Below are 17,995 nucleotides of genomic sequence, written 5' to 3'. Positions count from 1 at the left end.
TTTTTTATTTTTACTTTATTTTCAGATAGCTAAAATTGGTGCTTTCTGCTGTGGCCTTAGCTTATGTAATCAGCACACAATAGTACTCTATGTTTTGTGCATAATACCATGGGTTCTCTTTCGACTTTGCAAAGAGAAGGTAGGTTTTGAATTTTGTAAAAATGAAAGTTCATAATATTTTATTTAGGCCCAATACAACATATGTCACCATGGGAATTTACTTTTTATTTTCAGTTTTATATATTGTTTAAATTACCTTAGGTCCTAACAACATTGAAAAAATAGGATTTTTGACAAAAATTCTGCCGTATTGATTACAGTGGCATCTGGCCTATTTTGTAATTTTCTTATGGATTATGAATGGCTGGGATCTCTGCTCAGGCAGCAGGAATGCAGTTTCCCAAGATCTGAGCACTGGTTGCTTTGTCAGCCCGGCTTCCCTTCTCCATCTCTGTCTGATCCTCAGCAGCTGAGCCCTGCAAATGCCCCCAGTGGTCCCCATGAGGTGAGACTCAAGGAGGCTTCCTGGAAAGCATCCTGCAATGCCGGAGGAGCTGGACGTCCACTGGGAAGCCGTAGCCCCAGGGCGTCCTCTCCTGCAGTGCTGTGCTGGCCCCACCGGAGGGGTGGTGCAGTCGCTTCCAACGCAGTCCTTCTCAGTCTGTGTTCCAGGGACAGGCTTCGGCCTCGGCCTGGATTCGGGCACTTGCACAATGGTGTTTTGTCTATGGATAGCTGCTGGTTGGTCTTTTTGTGAGGGGACTGAAGTCAGGAATGATCTATGTTACCAACTTAATGGTGTCACTCTTAGTCAGGTGTCTGACGTCCGAGAAGGTACATTCAGATGTCTGAGAGGTGCGTCCTCTGGCATGAACCTGACAACCAAGTGTTAGATGGTTGAGAGGGGAGGCCACGCTTTGTGTAAAACATGCAGGACTCAGAGCTGGCAAGTTAGGAGGCTGGTTTGAGAGCCTGTTGGCCCTATACTGAGGCCAGCTACTGATGAAGGATGAAATTTTTGGAGAAAGACTCTTCAAAGGACCTGTCATTTCCATTATTTAAATAACAAGAGGCTAGAAAATAAGGTCTACCAATGGAGAGACAGGGTAGTTGGATTTGAGGCAGAGGAAGAAGTCCTGAGTCAGTCAGTTGGTTCCAATTCTGGCTGCTCACTTGAATGATCTGGGAAGCTTTGAAAGAGTGAATGTGTTTTTATATGTGTGTACATATAGGGTGTCCCAAAAATGCATACACACACTGAATAATTATAAAGCATGTTTATTAAAATACATTTTATTTTCAGAATTCAGCTATCAGCTGTTAAAGTGTATATACATTTTTTGGGACACCTTATATATTAATGTATGTATCTGTGTGTTTACGCATATATATTTATGTGTGTGTGTGTATACAGGGTGAGGCTTAGACACTGATATTTACAAACTCTCCAGGTGATTCTAGTGTATGCGCAGCTAGGACATGGAACCACTCTCCTGGGCCCTGTGGATAGCTTTCATGCAACTGTTTCCTGTTTCTTTCCTGCACAAAAGGAAAGTTCTGCAGCAGTTGCATCTTGCCATTCTGGAACATGCAGAAACTGCCAAAATGCAAGCATTCACTTTCTTTAAGACTGCTTTTAAGAATAGCAAAGGCATGTTGTTCAGTTAGTTACTTCTTACACTCTTTTCATGCTGTCATTTTTTTATGTATCTCATTACCACTTTAGGAATAGCAAATCAGCACTATAATAAAAACACTCCATAATCAAGTAAGAATGTTTATTTGAAAATATTGATATAAGTCAGCTGCTTGTTGTATGTCTGGTGAATGTGAATCTTGATTCTTATATCCATTGTCACATATGAATTTCCCTTTTTTGTAAAGAAAAAATTGGCAATTTCCAATGATGATATTTGTAAGAGACCCCCTTTCCCGATTACTACAATGAACACTATTTGAATCTTTGTAGTAGTACACCAGAATTCTTTTGGACTTAATCTTTGTAAGATTTTGTCAATATTATCCTTCATTTTAGAGGTGTGCAAATGAGAAATATATTCTCTATAGAGGCAACCTTGTTATATAGAACAACACATTTCCTTTAGTACTTCATTCTATATGTAAATTGAGGATAAAGAGCATTTGGGTGAGCTGGGAGGTTATTTAAAAGCTAGCTTCATTTGTGCCAAATATTTCCATGATATGACCTAAAATCTTGTAGAAAGATTCATATTATAATGTATAATCATAATAGAGCATATAGCTAAAGTCTACTCCTGATGAAGGTGATGAAATGAGTTTGCATTAGGACAATATTTGGGGGCATATTCATAATCAACTGAACAGCGTAATCACTTCCAATTGGGTTATCTCTGCAATGCTGCATGTCATGACATGGTTTTAATTTTAAAAGATGCAATAAAAATGGTACTTAAGGGTCTTCGCTAAAATTATTTGCTTCACTCAGATTTCACCTGCCATGCAAAGGAGTTCAGGCTGAGCAATTTTCTAGTAATCCCTGGTAATCAGAAGGTTTAACATAGTATTCTGTGGTGACTTCATATAAATTGAGAGATCAGTGCTGAGTAAACATAGTTGATGTTTTCCTTGATGTGTTCTTGAAGTTCCAGGATGAATCTACTAGGATAAACATTGTCGTACAACACCCTGTGCTCTGATGCAGGAACTCTCCCGGGGCTCTGTGTTGAAGCTGAGTCTGTGCTTCTCTGCTGGTTTGCTGCCCTACATCTATCTTCCTATCTCATCCTACCTCAATCAAGCCCGCTGGACCTGGGGAGACCAGACAACGGTGCTGGGATTTTTGACTCATTTTCTCAGGGAAGAATATGGAACATTCAATCTGGTAAATTTATACTTAAAGCTCTTTTAAGGAATAAGTGGCAAAACTTCTGTGTTCTGCCTGGACCTCGATTGAAAGAAAGAAAAAAACAATGTTTGTCAATGGCAGTATGTAGAATTTTTATTTCAGTTATTTATGGAACAAATTTGCCCATTGAAATGTGACCTTTAATATATGTAAGAAGAAAAAAATGGGATCCCTTAACCTGACGTTATACCGTTATATATCCTGAATGTATTTTAGGGTAACAAGCATTCAAAAGGCTCTGCCGCCAGCACTTGGAAGCATTTCCGTAGTGCTGGGGGTCACTTTGGGCTCTTGGTCTGTAATTTAAAATATCTGAAAAGATTAAAGGAAAAAGAAAACTCGATTTTTAATTTACTTTGACCAAAACGTTCTTTTTATATATATGATGAATAGTGTTCATGTTAGTATTTAGTGTAATGCCTATGTGTAAAGGCTTTATAAAATATAATTTCACTAAGTGTGTAAAATTTACTATGTCCTAAAGAAGGTCAAAAGGGCTTGTTTTTCTTAAAACATATTAGGGGAAAACACTAAAGTGGTTACCGTATAGGTTATTTGAAAAATAAAAAGATAATCAGATGGGTTTTTATTTTAATATAGACAGTTGTATCAGACGTTCATGGTTTGTGCTTTTTGTGTCTTAAGAAGGCAAATCTCAAAAGAATACATATTATATGACACCATTTATACAAAATTCTAAGCCATGCAAAAATTAAACAATCTATTTCTCAAGGATATATACAAAAGTAGTAAACCTACATATTTTAGAAAATTTATGGGAGATGAGGAAGGCCAGGCTGTGTGAGATACCTTATGTATTCATGTAGTTCTGTTTCTTAAATGAATGGTAGATCTATAGATTTTTAAAAACTATCACTTAAATATACATTATACTAGAGGCCCAGTGCATGAATTCGTGCATGGGTAGGGTCCCTCGGCCTGGCCAGTGATTGGGGCCAATCGGAGCCATCTTGCCCAGTTCCAATTGGGGCCAATAGGGGCCGGCTGACCAGGGGGAGGGACCGCGGGAGGTTGGCTGGCCACGGGAGGTTGGATGTGGGAGTGCACTGACCACCAGGAGGCAGCTCCTGTGTTGAGTGTCTGTTCCCTGGTGGTCATAGCAACCAGCCCACCAGTCGGTGGGTCGCTTCAGCTTTTATGTGTATTGATATGTTGTTTCTATGTTAAAGATATCCTAATATATAAAGAGCAAGGGTCCGTTACAACCTAAACATCCGGAAGGACAACCGAACACAGACTAGGGTCCCGACCCGCACGGCGGAAGTTAATCCTGGATCCCAGCCACCAGCGGTGGGAGTCAGTCCTGGGTCCTAGCCGCCCGTGGTGGGTGTCAGTCCTGGGTCCTGTCTGCCCGTGGCACGGCGGTTGGATGGAGCTATGGGCCCTGGCCGATTGCTGCGTGGTAGCGGGAGGGAGCTGTGGGAACGGAGCCATGCTGCCATCGGACTGGCCTCTTGTTCCCTACCCCCAGCCTACAGGCTCCGGGAAACGGAGCTATGCTGCGATCGGACTGGCCTCTTGGTCCCTCCCCCTGCCCACAGGCTCTGGGGAACCAGAGCCATGCTGCGATCTAGGAATCTTGGTCCCTCCCCTTCCCGCAGGCTCTGGGGAACTGGAGCCATGCTGCGATTGGACTGGCCTCTTAGTCTCTCCTCCCCCTTACCCCCTCCCCCCCCCCCAGGTCCGCAGGACCAGGGAACCACAGCCATGTCGTGATGGAACTGGACCCTACCCGAGGGGTCCCAGATTGTGAGAGCGTGCAGGCTGGGCTGAGAGACACCCCCACCCCCCCGAGTGCACGAATTTTCGTGCACTGGGGCTCTAGTTTAATAATAAAATAGGTTAATAAAAGCATAATTTTTTTTTACTTAAGCATTTAACACATCTGGTTTACTTATATTGGTCATTCCATTAAAGTATTGTTTGAGGACCATTTCAGATTTGAAATTTGTATAATTCACACACAATTGTGAAATTATAGACTAACAAGTGATACTGAGCTCTAATCAAAGTGCCCCAAAAAAGAGCCTAAAGAGATTCTAAGAGTAAAGACTATTAATTCATTAATGTGCTAGACATTTCTGCTGGAATAGTTTGATTTTTAGCCAATTATTATTTCTGAATTTCTTCCTAAACAATGTTCATGTTTAGTTTCACTGACTTTGCTATAAAAATTCAGTAAGGCTCTGAAGTAAAGAGTTGGAATGAAGAGAAATGTTGCATTGTATATTTAAAGCCTGTATGTTTTAAATGGAGATAGTTAAATACGGTAGCTTAGCAGAGCTTTAGTTTAATGCTTATGCAAATAAACTTTTCTCATTTATGTTTAGGCTAAATCTGAAATAGGATCCAGTATGTCTGAAATTTTACTGTGAGTATGTAATATTTGGAACTATTTTAAAATGAATTCTCTATTTGTTCCTTTGAATGGTTTGAGGTATTTCTGAGTTTCTCTTTTTGTAAAGTGGTATGTCTGTGAGTAGTTTTCAGCCACATAATTGGCAGTTGTTTTGCATATTGTCAAGTATTCTACTATCTCCTTCAATAAGAGAAAACTGAAAATGAGCAATAAATCCAACAATGAATGGGGCTATTAGGAGACTACATAGAACCTATAAAACTAAAATGCTTCGAATGTAGTGTTCCTTTATTAATAAAGTTCATGCTTTGTTCTGATTTTGACTATCTTCTTTCTTCCACAGACATTTTATAACATAGTATTTATCAACATGAACAATTATTTTCTTGTTATCTTGAAGTGAGCTATGCTTTTTTAATTCTTTAGAGCTTAGTTTATTTAATGTCTCTTAAGACTTTTCCTGTAGACTATCCTTAAACTCTATGTTGACATACATTTTTTAACATTCAATCTTATTAAAGCCAGCTCAAGCAAATATATTTTATCTATATTATCTATTAGCTTTTTTTGAAAAAGTGGATTAATATTTGCTTTAAAATCTACACAAATAAAGACAACTTGGAAAATATCCATACCAATCCTGTAATATTTTTTTAATATTTTCAATATGAAATTAGGGAAGAATAGTTTTCTATAACACTCAGGTTATCTATAATTATTAATTTTGTGGGTTTTTTTTAATATATTTTATTGATTTTTTACAGAGAGGAAGGGAGAGAGATAGAGAGTCAGAAACATCGATGAGAGAGAAACATCGACCAGCCGCCTCCTGCACATCCCCCACTGGGGATGTGCCCGCAACCCAGGTACATGCCCTTGACCGGAATCGAACCCGGGACCTTTCAGTCCGCAGGCCGACGCTCTATCCACTGAGCCAAACCGGTTTCGGCTATAATTATTAATTTTGGATTCTAATTATTAATTTGAAAACCATTTAAAAAATATGGGCAGGTTATGGCCAGTGTGGCTTACTTGGTTGGAGCATCATCTCATATATCAAAAGGTGAGGGGTTCAGTTCTGGATCAGGGCACATACGTAGGTTGTGGGTTTGATCCCTGGTCAGGGTACGTGCAGGAGGCAACTGATCAATGTTTCTCCTATCAGTGTTTCTCTCCCCCCCCCCCCCCCCCACTTCCCTCTCTCTAAAAATCAACTTAAAATTTTTTATGTAAATTATCGAGAATATTTCAACTCTATATATAAATCACTTCATAGGTTCTCAGAATTTCTATCTTTTTTTTTTTTTAATATATTTTATTGATTTTTCACAGAGAGGAAGGGAGAGAGATAGAGAGTCAGAAACATCGATGAGAGAGAAACATCGATCAGCCACCTCCTGCACATCTCCCAGTGGGGATGTGCCCGCAACCCAGGTACATGCCCTTGACCGGAATCGAACCTGGGACCTTTCAGTCCGCAGGCCGACGCTCTATCCACTGAGCCAAACCGGTTTCGGCCAGAATTTCTATCTTACTTGCTAGCTTGTTTTTCTTTCATCCTTCCTTTTCTTTTTTAAAAAAAGGATACAAAATTATTATGAAAAGTTCAGAAAATACAGTTAAGCAAAAATACAAAAATGAAAATTATTGTAATTCCAGCATGTAAAGGTAATCACTGTTATTAATCCATTTGTGTTTTTTTCTGTTCTTCCAATATTTTTAATATATTTGTTTTTTTAATAGGCTCATAATATACAGGGGTAGGCAAAAGTAGACTTATAGTTTTTTATATGGAAAAATAATAATACAAGAATAAACTTTTGCATACTAATAGCTATAAACCTACTTTTGTCCACCTCTGTACATACTGATTTATTAGCCTTTTGTTTTTCATTTTATACTCTATTTTGAAAACATTTTCCTACCACCAATTATTTGTATATAACCTTTGATGGTTCTCACAGCTGATTTTAAATATTTCTGTTTATGTCTAAGACTTTTACAGCCCACTTTCCTGTTTTGCTGGGGAGACAGCAAAGAAGCTCAGTTTCCCTTTTAAAGCTAAAGACAGCTTTGCTAGTGTCTCGGGGCTTTTACTTTCTCCTTCTGTGCTCTGTGTCAAAGACCCACTGCCTGCTCTTTTTTTACCTACCTTTCGGGGTTGCTATCACACTCAGGATTACTGGTGTATTTGCTTTAACAAATCCCACATGGACTCCAAAGAACTCTCAAGAGCAACCCTAGACTAGACATCTAACTTTTATAAGTTGCACATAAAAGTCATCTATTAGGTAATTGTAGGCCCCTTTTACATTGAAATAATAGCAGTTTGGCTATACACCCAGAAAAAAGACCTGACAAAAACGATGACCACTTACACTATTTGTTTGGACAAGATTATAATGTAAAAATGGAGGCATAATCCTTATACTCTCTGATTAAGAGAATTTCTAGTGTTTAATTGTTTCAGGTGGACAAGAGTGTTGAGAAAGGGAACTCATAATTAACTTACTAGAAAATCCTTCAAAATGATGGAACCTAATCATCAACCCTTTGCCAGTCGAGTAAATTAAATTCTTTCCCCACGCGTATCTCTAAATTGCAATCCTGTACAAGGAAATTATTGAATCTAACCCTAGGCAGTGACCATGTTTTAGAGCTTACATTTAAGCAACATATCTCCAAGAATTAATTTTGAGGCTGACTTCGTTCCTTTTGAAGAATGGCTTGAAATGGGCCTCATGCTGGAATCAATTTTTTAAGTGTATTTGAAAACGAGTAAGGATGTCTTCCTGTAGTTGATGAGTCTCCATTAGTAAAATACACATTGTGTGGTTTCCATAATTATGGCATCACATTTTCTCCAGTAAAATTGCCAGTAGGGAGAAGAAAGTTCTTTTAGATGGTATATCGAATCATTTATTTTTCAAAAAATGGAGACTGCTAGAGCTCAGATACCACTTGGAAAATGCTTGTTAATTAGTTTTATGAAGCCAATGGAAGAATTTAGTGTAATTATAAGGAAAAATGATGCATTTCTCAGAGATTCCTTGAACATTTTTTGAACCAAATATAGAAAACAAGGAAACCTTTTTAAGGAAAAAGGTAACCCAGAAATGAATGGCTGGAGATCATTTCTCTTGTCCTTTTTTAAATTCATGATTGGATCTCCAAAAAATGCTTTGAATTAATTTTGTTTTTAATTGCTAATCACTGGAGGCCAGGAAGAAGTTCAGAAACCCATTTCAGATGACTTCTTATCAAGCCAATCAGGAATGCAAATTGTTTTATAATATCTATACAGTATACTAGTATCACAAACACTGAAAAATTATTTGTTCTGATGCTATCCCAAATTATATAAATTGATAATCAAATGTTACAATTGGAAAATATCTTAGAACTGTTTAACTCTTTCTTGAAGTACTTTTCCCCCCAAATTTGAAAGAAGAAAAAATAACTTTCAGTCTGACTTCATCCCTTAAAATTATTCAGTACAGCCCTGACTTGTTTGGCTCAGTGGATAGAGCATCGGCCTGCTGACTGAAAGGCCCAAGGTTCGATTCCAGTCAAGGACATGTACCTTGATTGTGGGCACATCCCCAGTAGTGGGTGTGCAGGAGGCAGCTGATCGATGTTTCTCTCTCATCGATGTTTCTAACTCTCTATCTCTCTCCCTTCCTCTCTGTAAAAAATCAATAAAATATATTTTTAAAAAATTATTCAGTACATAATCTGATGTATTTTACAAAGAGTGTTTTATTTGGAATTAACCAAATTTGTTTCCTGTCAACAATAAGTTCGATTGTCTTTTACAGTTCTCAAATAACAAACATGAGGACTGAACTCTCCTTCAACATCCAAGCCCTTGCAGTTTGGGCTAATATATGTTTAGTAAGAAGGTGAGTAATATAATATTTCCTGTTATTTTTCCCATGTTTATTAATTAAATTCATATTTTCAATATGTCATTGTAGAACACGGCCACTAGTATTTTATATTTCAAATAAATTTAACCACTTCTATGAAGGCAAATATGTATTATTTTCTTGATAGTTTTTGTTCTCATTATAAATTAGTGATTTTGAAAGATTGAGCAGTGTATTACAGTCTAACTAGGCGAGTCATTTAATGTCTTAAACTTCGGTTTGATCCCTTACTCTGCCCATAGCCAATTATTATTGCTTTACAAAAGAAGCAAACAACTATTTGAATTCCTCTAAAGATAAAAGTAACCTCCAATGATAAAAAAACAAACTAAAAAAAATCACTCTTAACCTTCATTAATTTTTAGCCCATCAAATATATATATATATAGTTTTGTTTCCTTAATACCTAACATTATATTGTGAGCATTTCCCTATACCATAAAAATATTTAAAATCATTTAAATGTCTTTATAATGAAATATTCTCCTATTTCAGGATCTTCAGATAGCTTCCAGTTTGTCCACTATTATAAGTGATACCAAAGCATTTTTAGAGATTAATCTCTATCCACATTTCTGGTTATTGTTTAAAGATTTATGCCTACATGTCACATTATAGGGTCAAAATGTGAATATTTTTAAGGCTCTTGATATATATTATCAAATTAACTTTTCTTAAAGACTGTACCAATATACATTCTCATGCAACCGCATTCTCGCCAATACTATTGAGATTTGTCATTTTATTATTTTGGGGCATGAAATTATCCTTTTGTTTTGCATTTGTTAATTACATTTTAATTTAACAAGATTAATAATTTGTACTTCTTCTGCAAATTTTAACTTTGTATCTTTTGCTGCATATTTCCTAGCTGTCTAGAATATAGAGACAGTGTATTTTATGACTATGTTTTGGTTATCTATTCCAATTCAGATTTGAAACACTGAGATCCTTCTTTAGTCCTACTTAAAAATGGAAAGTTTTAGAGTTCCAAATATTTTCCTATAGTTTAAAACTATGTAATAGTAGTATTGGTATTCTTGTACACAAATAATATTGGATTTATTTTAATTTTTTATAGGGACAGACAGAACACATCATTAGTGTGGCTTTTTACTGGAATGCTTTGCATTTATTCATTGTTCTTTGCTTGGAGGGCAAATTTAGATATTTCAAAACCACTTTTCATGGGTGTGGTAAGTTTTATTTAGATATATTCTTCACAAACTTTCTGGTCAAAAGATATATCAGTTTGTCTCATGAATCTTGTAGAAAAGCAGATTATCTCAGAAATAGATAAAATTATGTGTGCATTATAATAATCAAAAATTAAATTATTGAACTAGTAAGGCAAAGGCCTCTTTCGGTAAAAATGCATTGTTTAGTTAACACAATAGTTAAATAGAAAAATAAATGTAAGGTAGATTTAAGTTAGGCATTTTATGTGTGTAATAGATATAGGTACTACTGTATTTTTCCTGGATTTTTTCTAAATAGCAAAGAAATATGAGTTGTAATTGGGGGCTCTTATCAACACAGTTTATTATTTCTTACCTCACTTGTCCAGGCCTATGCAAAAGAGCAACCACATTTCTGTTTTTAACTGGCTACCATTTCTGAGATTCTCCGTAGTAGAAACTCTGTAAATGTAGACAACTCTTTCTTAACAGCTGAAACAATTTTTTATGTGTTCATATGGCCCAGTAGATAGTATCCTATTTAATCACCTGAGTTCAGAATCAGTTGAGGAACAAGATAACAAGTAGTAGAATTACCTTTATCACTGATAATGCTCATGTTGGAGAATGTGGTTTATGTCTGTGAGCGAGGGGGCTTCCTCATTCTGCATCCACAATACTAGTAGACACACCTACCCACCAGTCACAGGTAGTGTTGCACAGGCCAGGCCTTCTGTACCCCACTCCATCCCACTGGTGCCACAGGGACAGAGTCTGCCACTGGGCAATGCAGGTCCAGCCCCAGCTCCCAACTTGCCCAGTAACCTCAGTCCATACGGTCCTGCAGGAAGAAATAAGTGAGAGGGCAGCGAGTGTTAAACTAACAGCACTTCTGTACATGGACGGGAACATCAGGAGTGAGGCAAACGCCTTTTTCCACCTCTCCCACTTTACATATTGCAGGAGTTCAACGCCAAGTCCATCGTACCGAAAAGGATGCGTGGGTCCCAAAAGGGAGCGTCACATATCAAACTGGGAGGAAGGAATATTTGAAAATTGAAAACTAAAGTAACATGAAGTTGGATTGGGGAAGTCAGTAAGCAAGACCTGAATGACAGCAGGCATAAGCAACTAGGTGTAAGCAGTATATTTATAAGATATATAAGTACCAGATTGATTGCAGATCAGTCACCTTGCTTGTCTCTTCGCAGGTGGAGCGATTCTGGATGCAGAGCAATGCTGTGGTGGCAGTCCTTGCTGGCATCGGGCTGGCCACACTGGTTTCCGAAAGTAACCGAGTGCTGAACATCAAAGGCTTTCAGTATCTGGAGTGGCTTTCAGCAGCTCTTTTTGTAATTTACCAAATATATTCTAATTACAGGTAGGAAGTGGTTATTTTTATGAAAGGTAGCGCTCAAGCCAGAGATGTTTGGATATTTAGATTCTAGAACTTTATTTCATCTTCGCCTTCCACCATTTTTCAGAGTGAGACAGCTTGGTCTGAATGCTGTGGTCCTTAAACTTTTGAACCAGAATCTCAGCATGAGTGATATGTAGTTCAGGGCATTGCAAACAGGGTGGTGCATGTAAACCATTTGTGTATTTTCCTCTAAGGAACTCTGGAGAGAGTTTGTAGAGTCTGCAGTATGTGTAAAATTCCATGATGTAAAAGACCACTTAGAGAGTAAAGATATTTGGGCATTGTTGTATGCCCTAAAGTAATTCACTCTAGGTTTCAAAGATTTCATCTTTTGAGTAGTACCTGGTCCTAACCTAGTTCATACTGTAGAAGTGAATATTAATCATCTATAATAATAAAAGCATAATATGCTAATTAGATCCGATGACCTTCTGGATGAAGCTGGGGCTATGAGGGAAGCCCAGGTCCTGGGTGCCAGAGGGAAGCTGGTGCCAGCAGCTGAGGGAAGGAAGGCCTACTCTTGCATGGTTTTCGTACATTGGGCCTCTAGTTTTAAAGTAAAGGTCTAAAACAAGCATGTCAAACTCACGATCCACGGGCCTCATGCGGCCCACAATGAATATTTTTGTGGCCCAGCCAATATAACGGTATGTAAGAAATGTTTTAGTAAAAATTTCATAACTTAATTTTTATAATATTGTTATACATAATTATTAATAACGAGCTACAACATTCACTAATGACTTATTACTATAATCGTGTTGCATTCATTTCCCTTACGTGCCTTATGCGCAGGTGCACCATTTCTCTCCACTAATACTAGCAGTGGATATTTTAGCAGCCGACTGCCATGTCATTAATCTTGGACTGACTTGTTTGGTGTGCGCAACAAAAAATATTTCGTTCTCAGAGAACAAGAAAAATAGGTTTATTTGTGTTATGCTTATTTGTGCAGTTATTCTGTGTCTGGTAACTTAATGTTCAAGAAAAATATTAATTAATTTTTATTAAAATGTATGTTAACGATTAATCATTTATTTCAGCCCTTTGTATTCAGTGTGTCTCTATTGAAATAAACCTACATTTCTATGAAAATTGAAGCTTTTGTTTTTTTGCGGCCCACATAAACTTAAACCTTATTTATTTGGCCCGAGTTAGCCTTTGAGTTTGACATGCTTGGTCTAAAAGCTTCTTTAACCCTTAGGCATTATTAGTATTGTATGTATTTTTCAAAATCTTTTAAATAATCATGCTAATGAAAATCTCAGTCTAACTTAAAAGATGTCCAAGTTTTAGATGATAATTTTTTTATTTCCAGCAGTATTGAGTAAACATTACAGAAGTGGAAGAGTCCATGGGAGTTTTGTAATAAGATTTGATTGGTATTTTACAAGGTTAAATTTCCTCTGTCAACTTAGCTTTAAGAACTGATGTTCTTTATAATACCTGGGAAGAGCCCGTGTTAGGAAGACTGCATCAGCAGACACCTGGTGGGATTCCAGACCCAACTCCATAGCTAGCTCAGAAGGGTTTGCCAACCCTTGTGTGTGTTTACCCAACCTTGTTTTTATCCCAGTCTTCTGGCTCGGATCTTTTGGCAGTCCAGGTTCAACACCAGGGATGTCGGCACAGGCTGGGTGGCTTTATTTTGTTTTGATTCTTTTATTTGCCCCCGGTGAATGGAATAGATAGCAACACTGCTGGGTGGTGAATGTGAAGCATCATCCTGCAAAGTAGGGGATCATAGGAGGAAAGAGTTGCATCCGTTACAAAGGCAAGGATAATATTTTGTTCCTGGAAGGGCTTATTTGCTTTGTGAGACTAGCCTACCGATTCAAGTTTCGGCTGTGTTTCTCAGTATCATTAAATGTAATAGACCTGAGGAGACCAGGAAGGACATTGCTTGCTCAGTTTTTTGATGCTTTTGCTTTTGTAGTCTTTTTCTTATTTTATGGGAAGTGCTCAGAATTCATGCCAGTTTTTCTTTGAAGTTAGAACCTTCACTTCATCATTGAAGGGAATTGCACTGCTTTTGTTATAATGCCTGGAGAGAAGTAACAACTCAACCCTCTCTTCCTCCCTCCCTTCCTCCCTCTCTTCTCATTGGTCCCATTCTCTAATGATTTCTTAGTCTGGAAGGGAGAGAGAAACACAGGGAACCTGTAGCTCAGGAAGTGGTGCAAAGGGTCAATCTGGCATGCAAGGGTCAGACAAAGGGCATCCCAATTTATGCTACAAACTGGCAGATTTCTTTCTGCATTTCTGGATATTCCTTTGCACTAAGTGGAATTAACATGAAATTACCTTAAATTCCAGGTGGAATCAGAAACCTTACTTCTTTTTAGTTAAATTGGATACACTTTTAGGAAAAGTAAAAGGTCTTATTCTTGAGCCCTAACTGATTCTCTTTTTATGAAAATGATTATAATTCCAGAATTGAAACAATACATTGATTTTTTTCTCAAGTGCACAGTTAGTTCCTTTTTATTCAGATGATAGTGTTCACTTTCAAATATAAGCATGTTGTTGGAAAATATAAATTTGAATACTTTGAAGCACTAAATATAGATTATGTGATGGGAAAGGAATGAGGCAGAAAATAAGCCCAGTCTTATAAAATCTGAAGCAATATGCTGCTATTTTAATGTGTTTTTTTATTCTTTTATTTAGCATTTGTGACCAAAAGACCAACTATGTGATTGATAAATTTGCGAAGAACCTTCTAGCCTCTATGCCTCATGATGCAATTATCCTACTCAGAGGAGATTTGCCAGGAAATTCTCTCCGTTATATGCATTATTGTGAAGGACTGAGGCCAGACATTTCATTAGTGGATCAGGAAGTGAGTATATGGAAAATATACTGAGAATATAGTAATTGTAATCATTTAAAAACATGTTTTTTAAAAAAAAAACTATTTTAACAGTGTATGGGTACAGTTATCTTGATCACTCTTAGAATATATATCATATTCTTTTGTTTATTTCTTAACTAATGGTGTAAGTCCTATGAGTTGCCTCTGCATTATTTAAACTGAGTGTTTAATGTTAAAACACATTTTAAGAATGTGTTTCATGTTATATTCAAATAATATACTACGTCTCTAGTTCACATGACAAACCATGGGAATATTTTATTATAAATTTATTTTTAAATTGTTCTTTTATATACAAATTAACACTTCCCACTGGCCCAGGGATTAGAATAAATTAGGTTGAATATAAAATAAGTCATACTGCAGGTAAGTAAACATTTCACTCAAAATAGAAATTATTAACCATGATTCTGCTATAGAATTTTGTGTGAACTTTATTGATCATATACAAAATATATGGTCAGAAAGGACTTGTGAAAAGTCCTAGAAGTAAATCTTCTAGAACTGAAGAAATATATTTAAACTATAAGATTTATTATTTAAATCATAAATACTTAAAAGGGAACAAATATATCTATTTTTAGAGCAGTCATAGGAAAAGAGAAATTCTTAATCTTAAAAAATATACTATGATTAGTTTGGTTGAGAAAATTATTAGATGCATTACTTATTTAACAAATTTTGTTGAGTTAGTGAATAACAAACTTTTTTGGAGAAACCTTTATAAACAGATTTGCAAATATAGGGAAACTTACAAATGATACATTTTTATAAGCAGTTTACATCTATACCTAGTACACTGATTAATTTTATCTTCAATCTAGCTTCTGACAAAAGCTAGGTTATTTGTTGATAATATGGTATCACAGTATGGTTTTAAATACTGTTTGACAGATTGTCAAACTGCAGCGGGAAGGCCGGGGAGGGTTGGGGGGCAGGAGGTAGGGGGGTAAGAGATCAACTAAAGGACTTGTATGCATGCATATAAGCATAACCAATGGACATAAGACACTGGGGAATAGGGGAGGCTAGGGGACTGTCTAGGGCGGGGGGATAAAATGGACACATATGTAATACCCTTTGTAATACTTTAAGCAATAAAAAAAATAAATAAAAAAAAATACTGTTTGAGTTGGCAACTACTATACGTAGTTGAGAAGTATGGATTTCAATGTTAACTAGACCAAAATTCAAGTCCTCATCACTTCTTGAATATGTGACATGGAACTAATGATTTTTTTTCTCTCTCAGAGCCTGTTTCCTTATTTATAAAATGGAAATGGCCATCATATAAACATAGAATATTTTTGAATGCAAGAAGCAAAATACCTGATTAAGGTAGTTTAAACTATGGGGTTTTTAATCTCACATGACAAGTAGTCTGGAGATAGTTGGTTTTAGGTTACTATAAGCAATTCAGTGATGTCTGTGTACTGGGGCAGCTTCTCTGCAGGTACCTTGACCTGATGGGTGCCCTCTTCCAAACATCACATCATGAAACCTAGCCACAGACTTCTTCTAGGGCCTGCCCCATCCCCTTTCTCTATTGGGAGTAACATGTGTCCCAGAAGCCCCAAGCAGACCTCCATTTGGGCCACACTAACCAAAATTGTCATATGCCCACTCCTAACCTATCACCAACAAAGGGGAATGACTAGACCCAAGCATATTGCTGCCCTGGTTACTGATCAAAGTCAGGATTGTGTTCGTGAGAAAGAAGAAGGTACTTGCTGTTCAGTGAGCATTCACAGTATCCTATATAATAAAAAGCTAATATGTAAATTGTCCCCTTGACTGGGAGTTCAACCAGGAGTTTGACCAGGGGGTGGGGCCGGCTGGCCAACTGCCTGTGGCTGGCCAGCCTGATTGGCCCCAATCGGGGTGGGCCAGCCAGATTCCACCAGTGCACGAAATTGTGCACTAGGCCTCTAGTCAGATACAATTGTTCTCACATATAAGGTTGTTATGAGAATTAAATGAGAAACAATGTCATAGCACACTGTGGGTATTTAATTAATGTTAATATCCCAAGAACAAACTATTAGGTAATAAAATCAAATTCATTAAGTATTTTGTGCCTTAGCTAGTTTGGTTCAGTAGATAGAGCGTGAGCCTGTGGACTGAAGGGTCCCAGGTTCAATTCCAGTCAAGGGCACATGCCTGTGGTTGCCAGCTCAATCCCCAGTAGGGGGCATGCATGAAGCAGCCGATCAATGATTCTCTTTCATCATTGATGTTTCTATCTCTCTCTCCCCTCTCCCTTCCTCTCTGAAATCAATAAAAAATAAGTATTCTGTGAATATTTGCCGTATACACTTACATTAAAATTAGTCTGGCTGGACCAGGAGTATTTTCTTTAAAAAAGAAAAAGAAAATCTGTACAAATAAAAGTATAGCTAAGTATATATTAACTATAGAATTAAGAAAAATGACTTTTCTGATATTAATGATTTATTTTAAATGTCAGCATATGTAATCAATTTGGAGATACTAATAAATTCAGATAATTTAGCCAAAAGGTTTTTATCTTTGAAGCCTAGATTATTATATGATCAAGCTTCTCCCAGGCAGGGATTATAGCTTCTTTATAGGTGAACAATATATTTTTTTAGAATGGATGAAAGAACGGAGTAATGGCACATCTTTATTTTGCCTAGATTATCTAGTCTGGCCATCAAAGACATTCCAACTTCAGCAAACATAATTTGAGAACTGTTCTATGCCAGGCAGTGTGCTAGGTGCAGAAGCACAAAGAAGAGAGGATACAGTCTAGCGAGGAATAGTCTAAAAGCTATACCAGAGGTAGGTGCAAGTGCTGCGGTAGCATATCATTCTGCTGTGGAAATTGGGGAGGGTATCCTAAAGGAAGTGATATGTAAGCTGGTTTTGAAAGCTGAGTACACAGTCTCCAGAATGGGGGAAGGGCATTCTGGATAGTACCTCAAATGCACAAAAGCAAAATGAAACTAGATGCTGACCTTACCCATGAGAGTCATAACTTAAGACATGAAATCCTAGTTTTAAGTCATTACAAGAGTGGTCAATGCCACATACCTCGGTTGTGCTTGTATGTATTTTTCAATTATGTTTATGTTTTTAAAGATTTTTTTTTTTACATTGATTTCAGAGAGAGGAAGGGAAAGGGACAGAGATAGAAACATCAATGATGAGAATCATCCATCCGCTGCCTCCTCCATGCCCCCTACTGGGGATTGAGCTTGAAACCTGGTCATGTGCCCTGACTGGGAATTGATCCATGACCTGGTTCATGAGTCAATGCTCAACCACTGATCCACACTAGCCAGGCCCATTATGTTTATATTTGA

The 17,995-nt window shown here is 37.2% G+C and overlaps 1 protein-coding gene across 6 annotated transcripts in view; it reads left to right on the top strand.

Moving 5' to 3' along the window:
• Window positions 1-17,995, top strand: part of TMEM260 (transmembrane protein 260) — a 59,219-nt gene that overhangs the window by 27,545 nt on the left and 13,679 nt on the right. For 4 of the 6 annotated variants that reach the window (XM_059695131.1, XM_059695146.1, XM_059695151.1 and 1 more), the window contains exons 5-11: window positions 26-139; window positions 2,684-2,863; window positions 5,239-5,279; window positions 9,086-9,169; window positions 10,278-10,392; window positions 11,586-11,755; window positions 14,465-14,636. In XM_059695131.1, the coding sequence (XP_059551114.1) occupies window positions 26-139; window positions 2,684-2,863; window positions 5,239-5,279; window positions 9,086-9,169; window positions 10,278-10,392; window positions 11,586-11,755; window positions 14,465-14,636 (876 nt within the window). The remainder of the gene's footprint in view (window positions 1-25; window positions 140-2,683; window positions 2,864-5,238; window positions 5,280-9,085; window positions 9,170-10,277; window positions 10,393-11,585; window positions 11,756-14,464; window positions 14,637-17,995) is intronic. The other 2 variants (XM_059695139.1, XM_059695160.1) reach the window with 2 other exon arrangements.

Source organism: Myotis daubentonii, chromosome 1, assembly GCF_963259705.1.
Source record: "Myotis daubentonii chromosome 1, mMyoDau2.1, whole genome shotgun sequence".
Taxonomy (NCBI): domain Eukaryota; kingdom Metazoa; phylum Chordata; class Mammalia; order Chiroptera; family Vespertilionidae; genus Myotis; species Myotis daubentonii.
The sequence above is the reverse complement of the archived record's forward strand: the minus strand, read 5'-3'. Positions and strand labels throughout refer to the sequence as shown.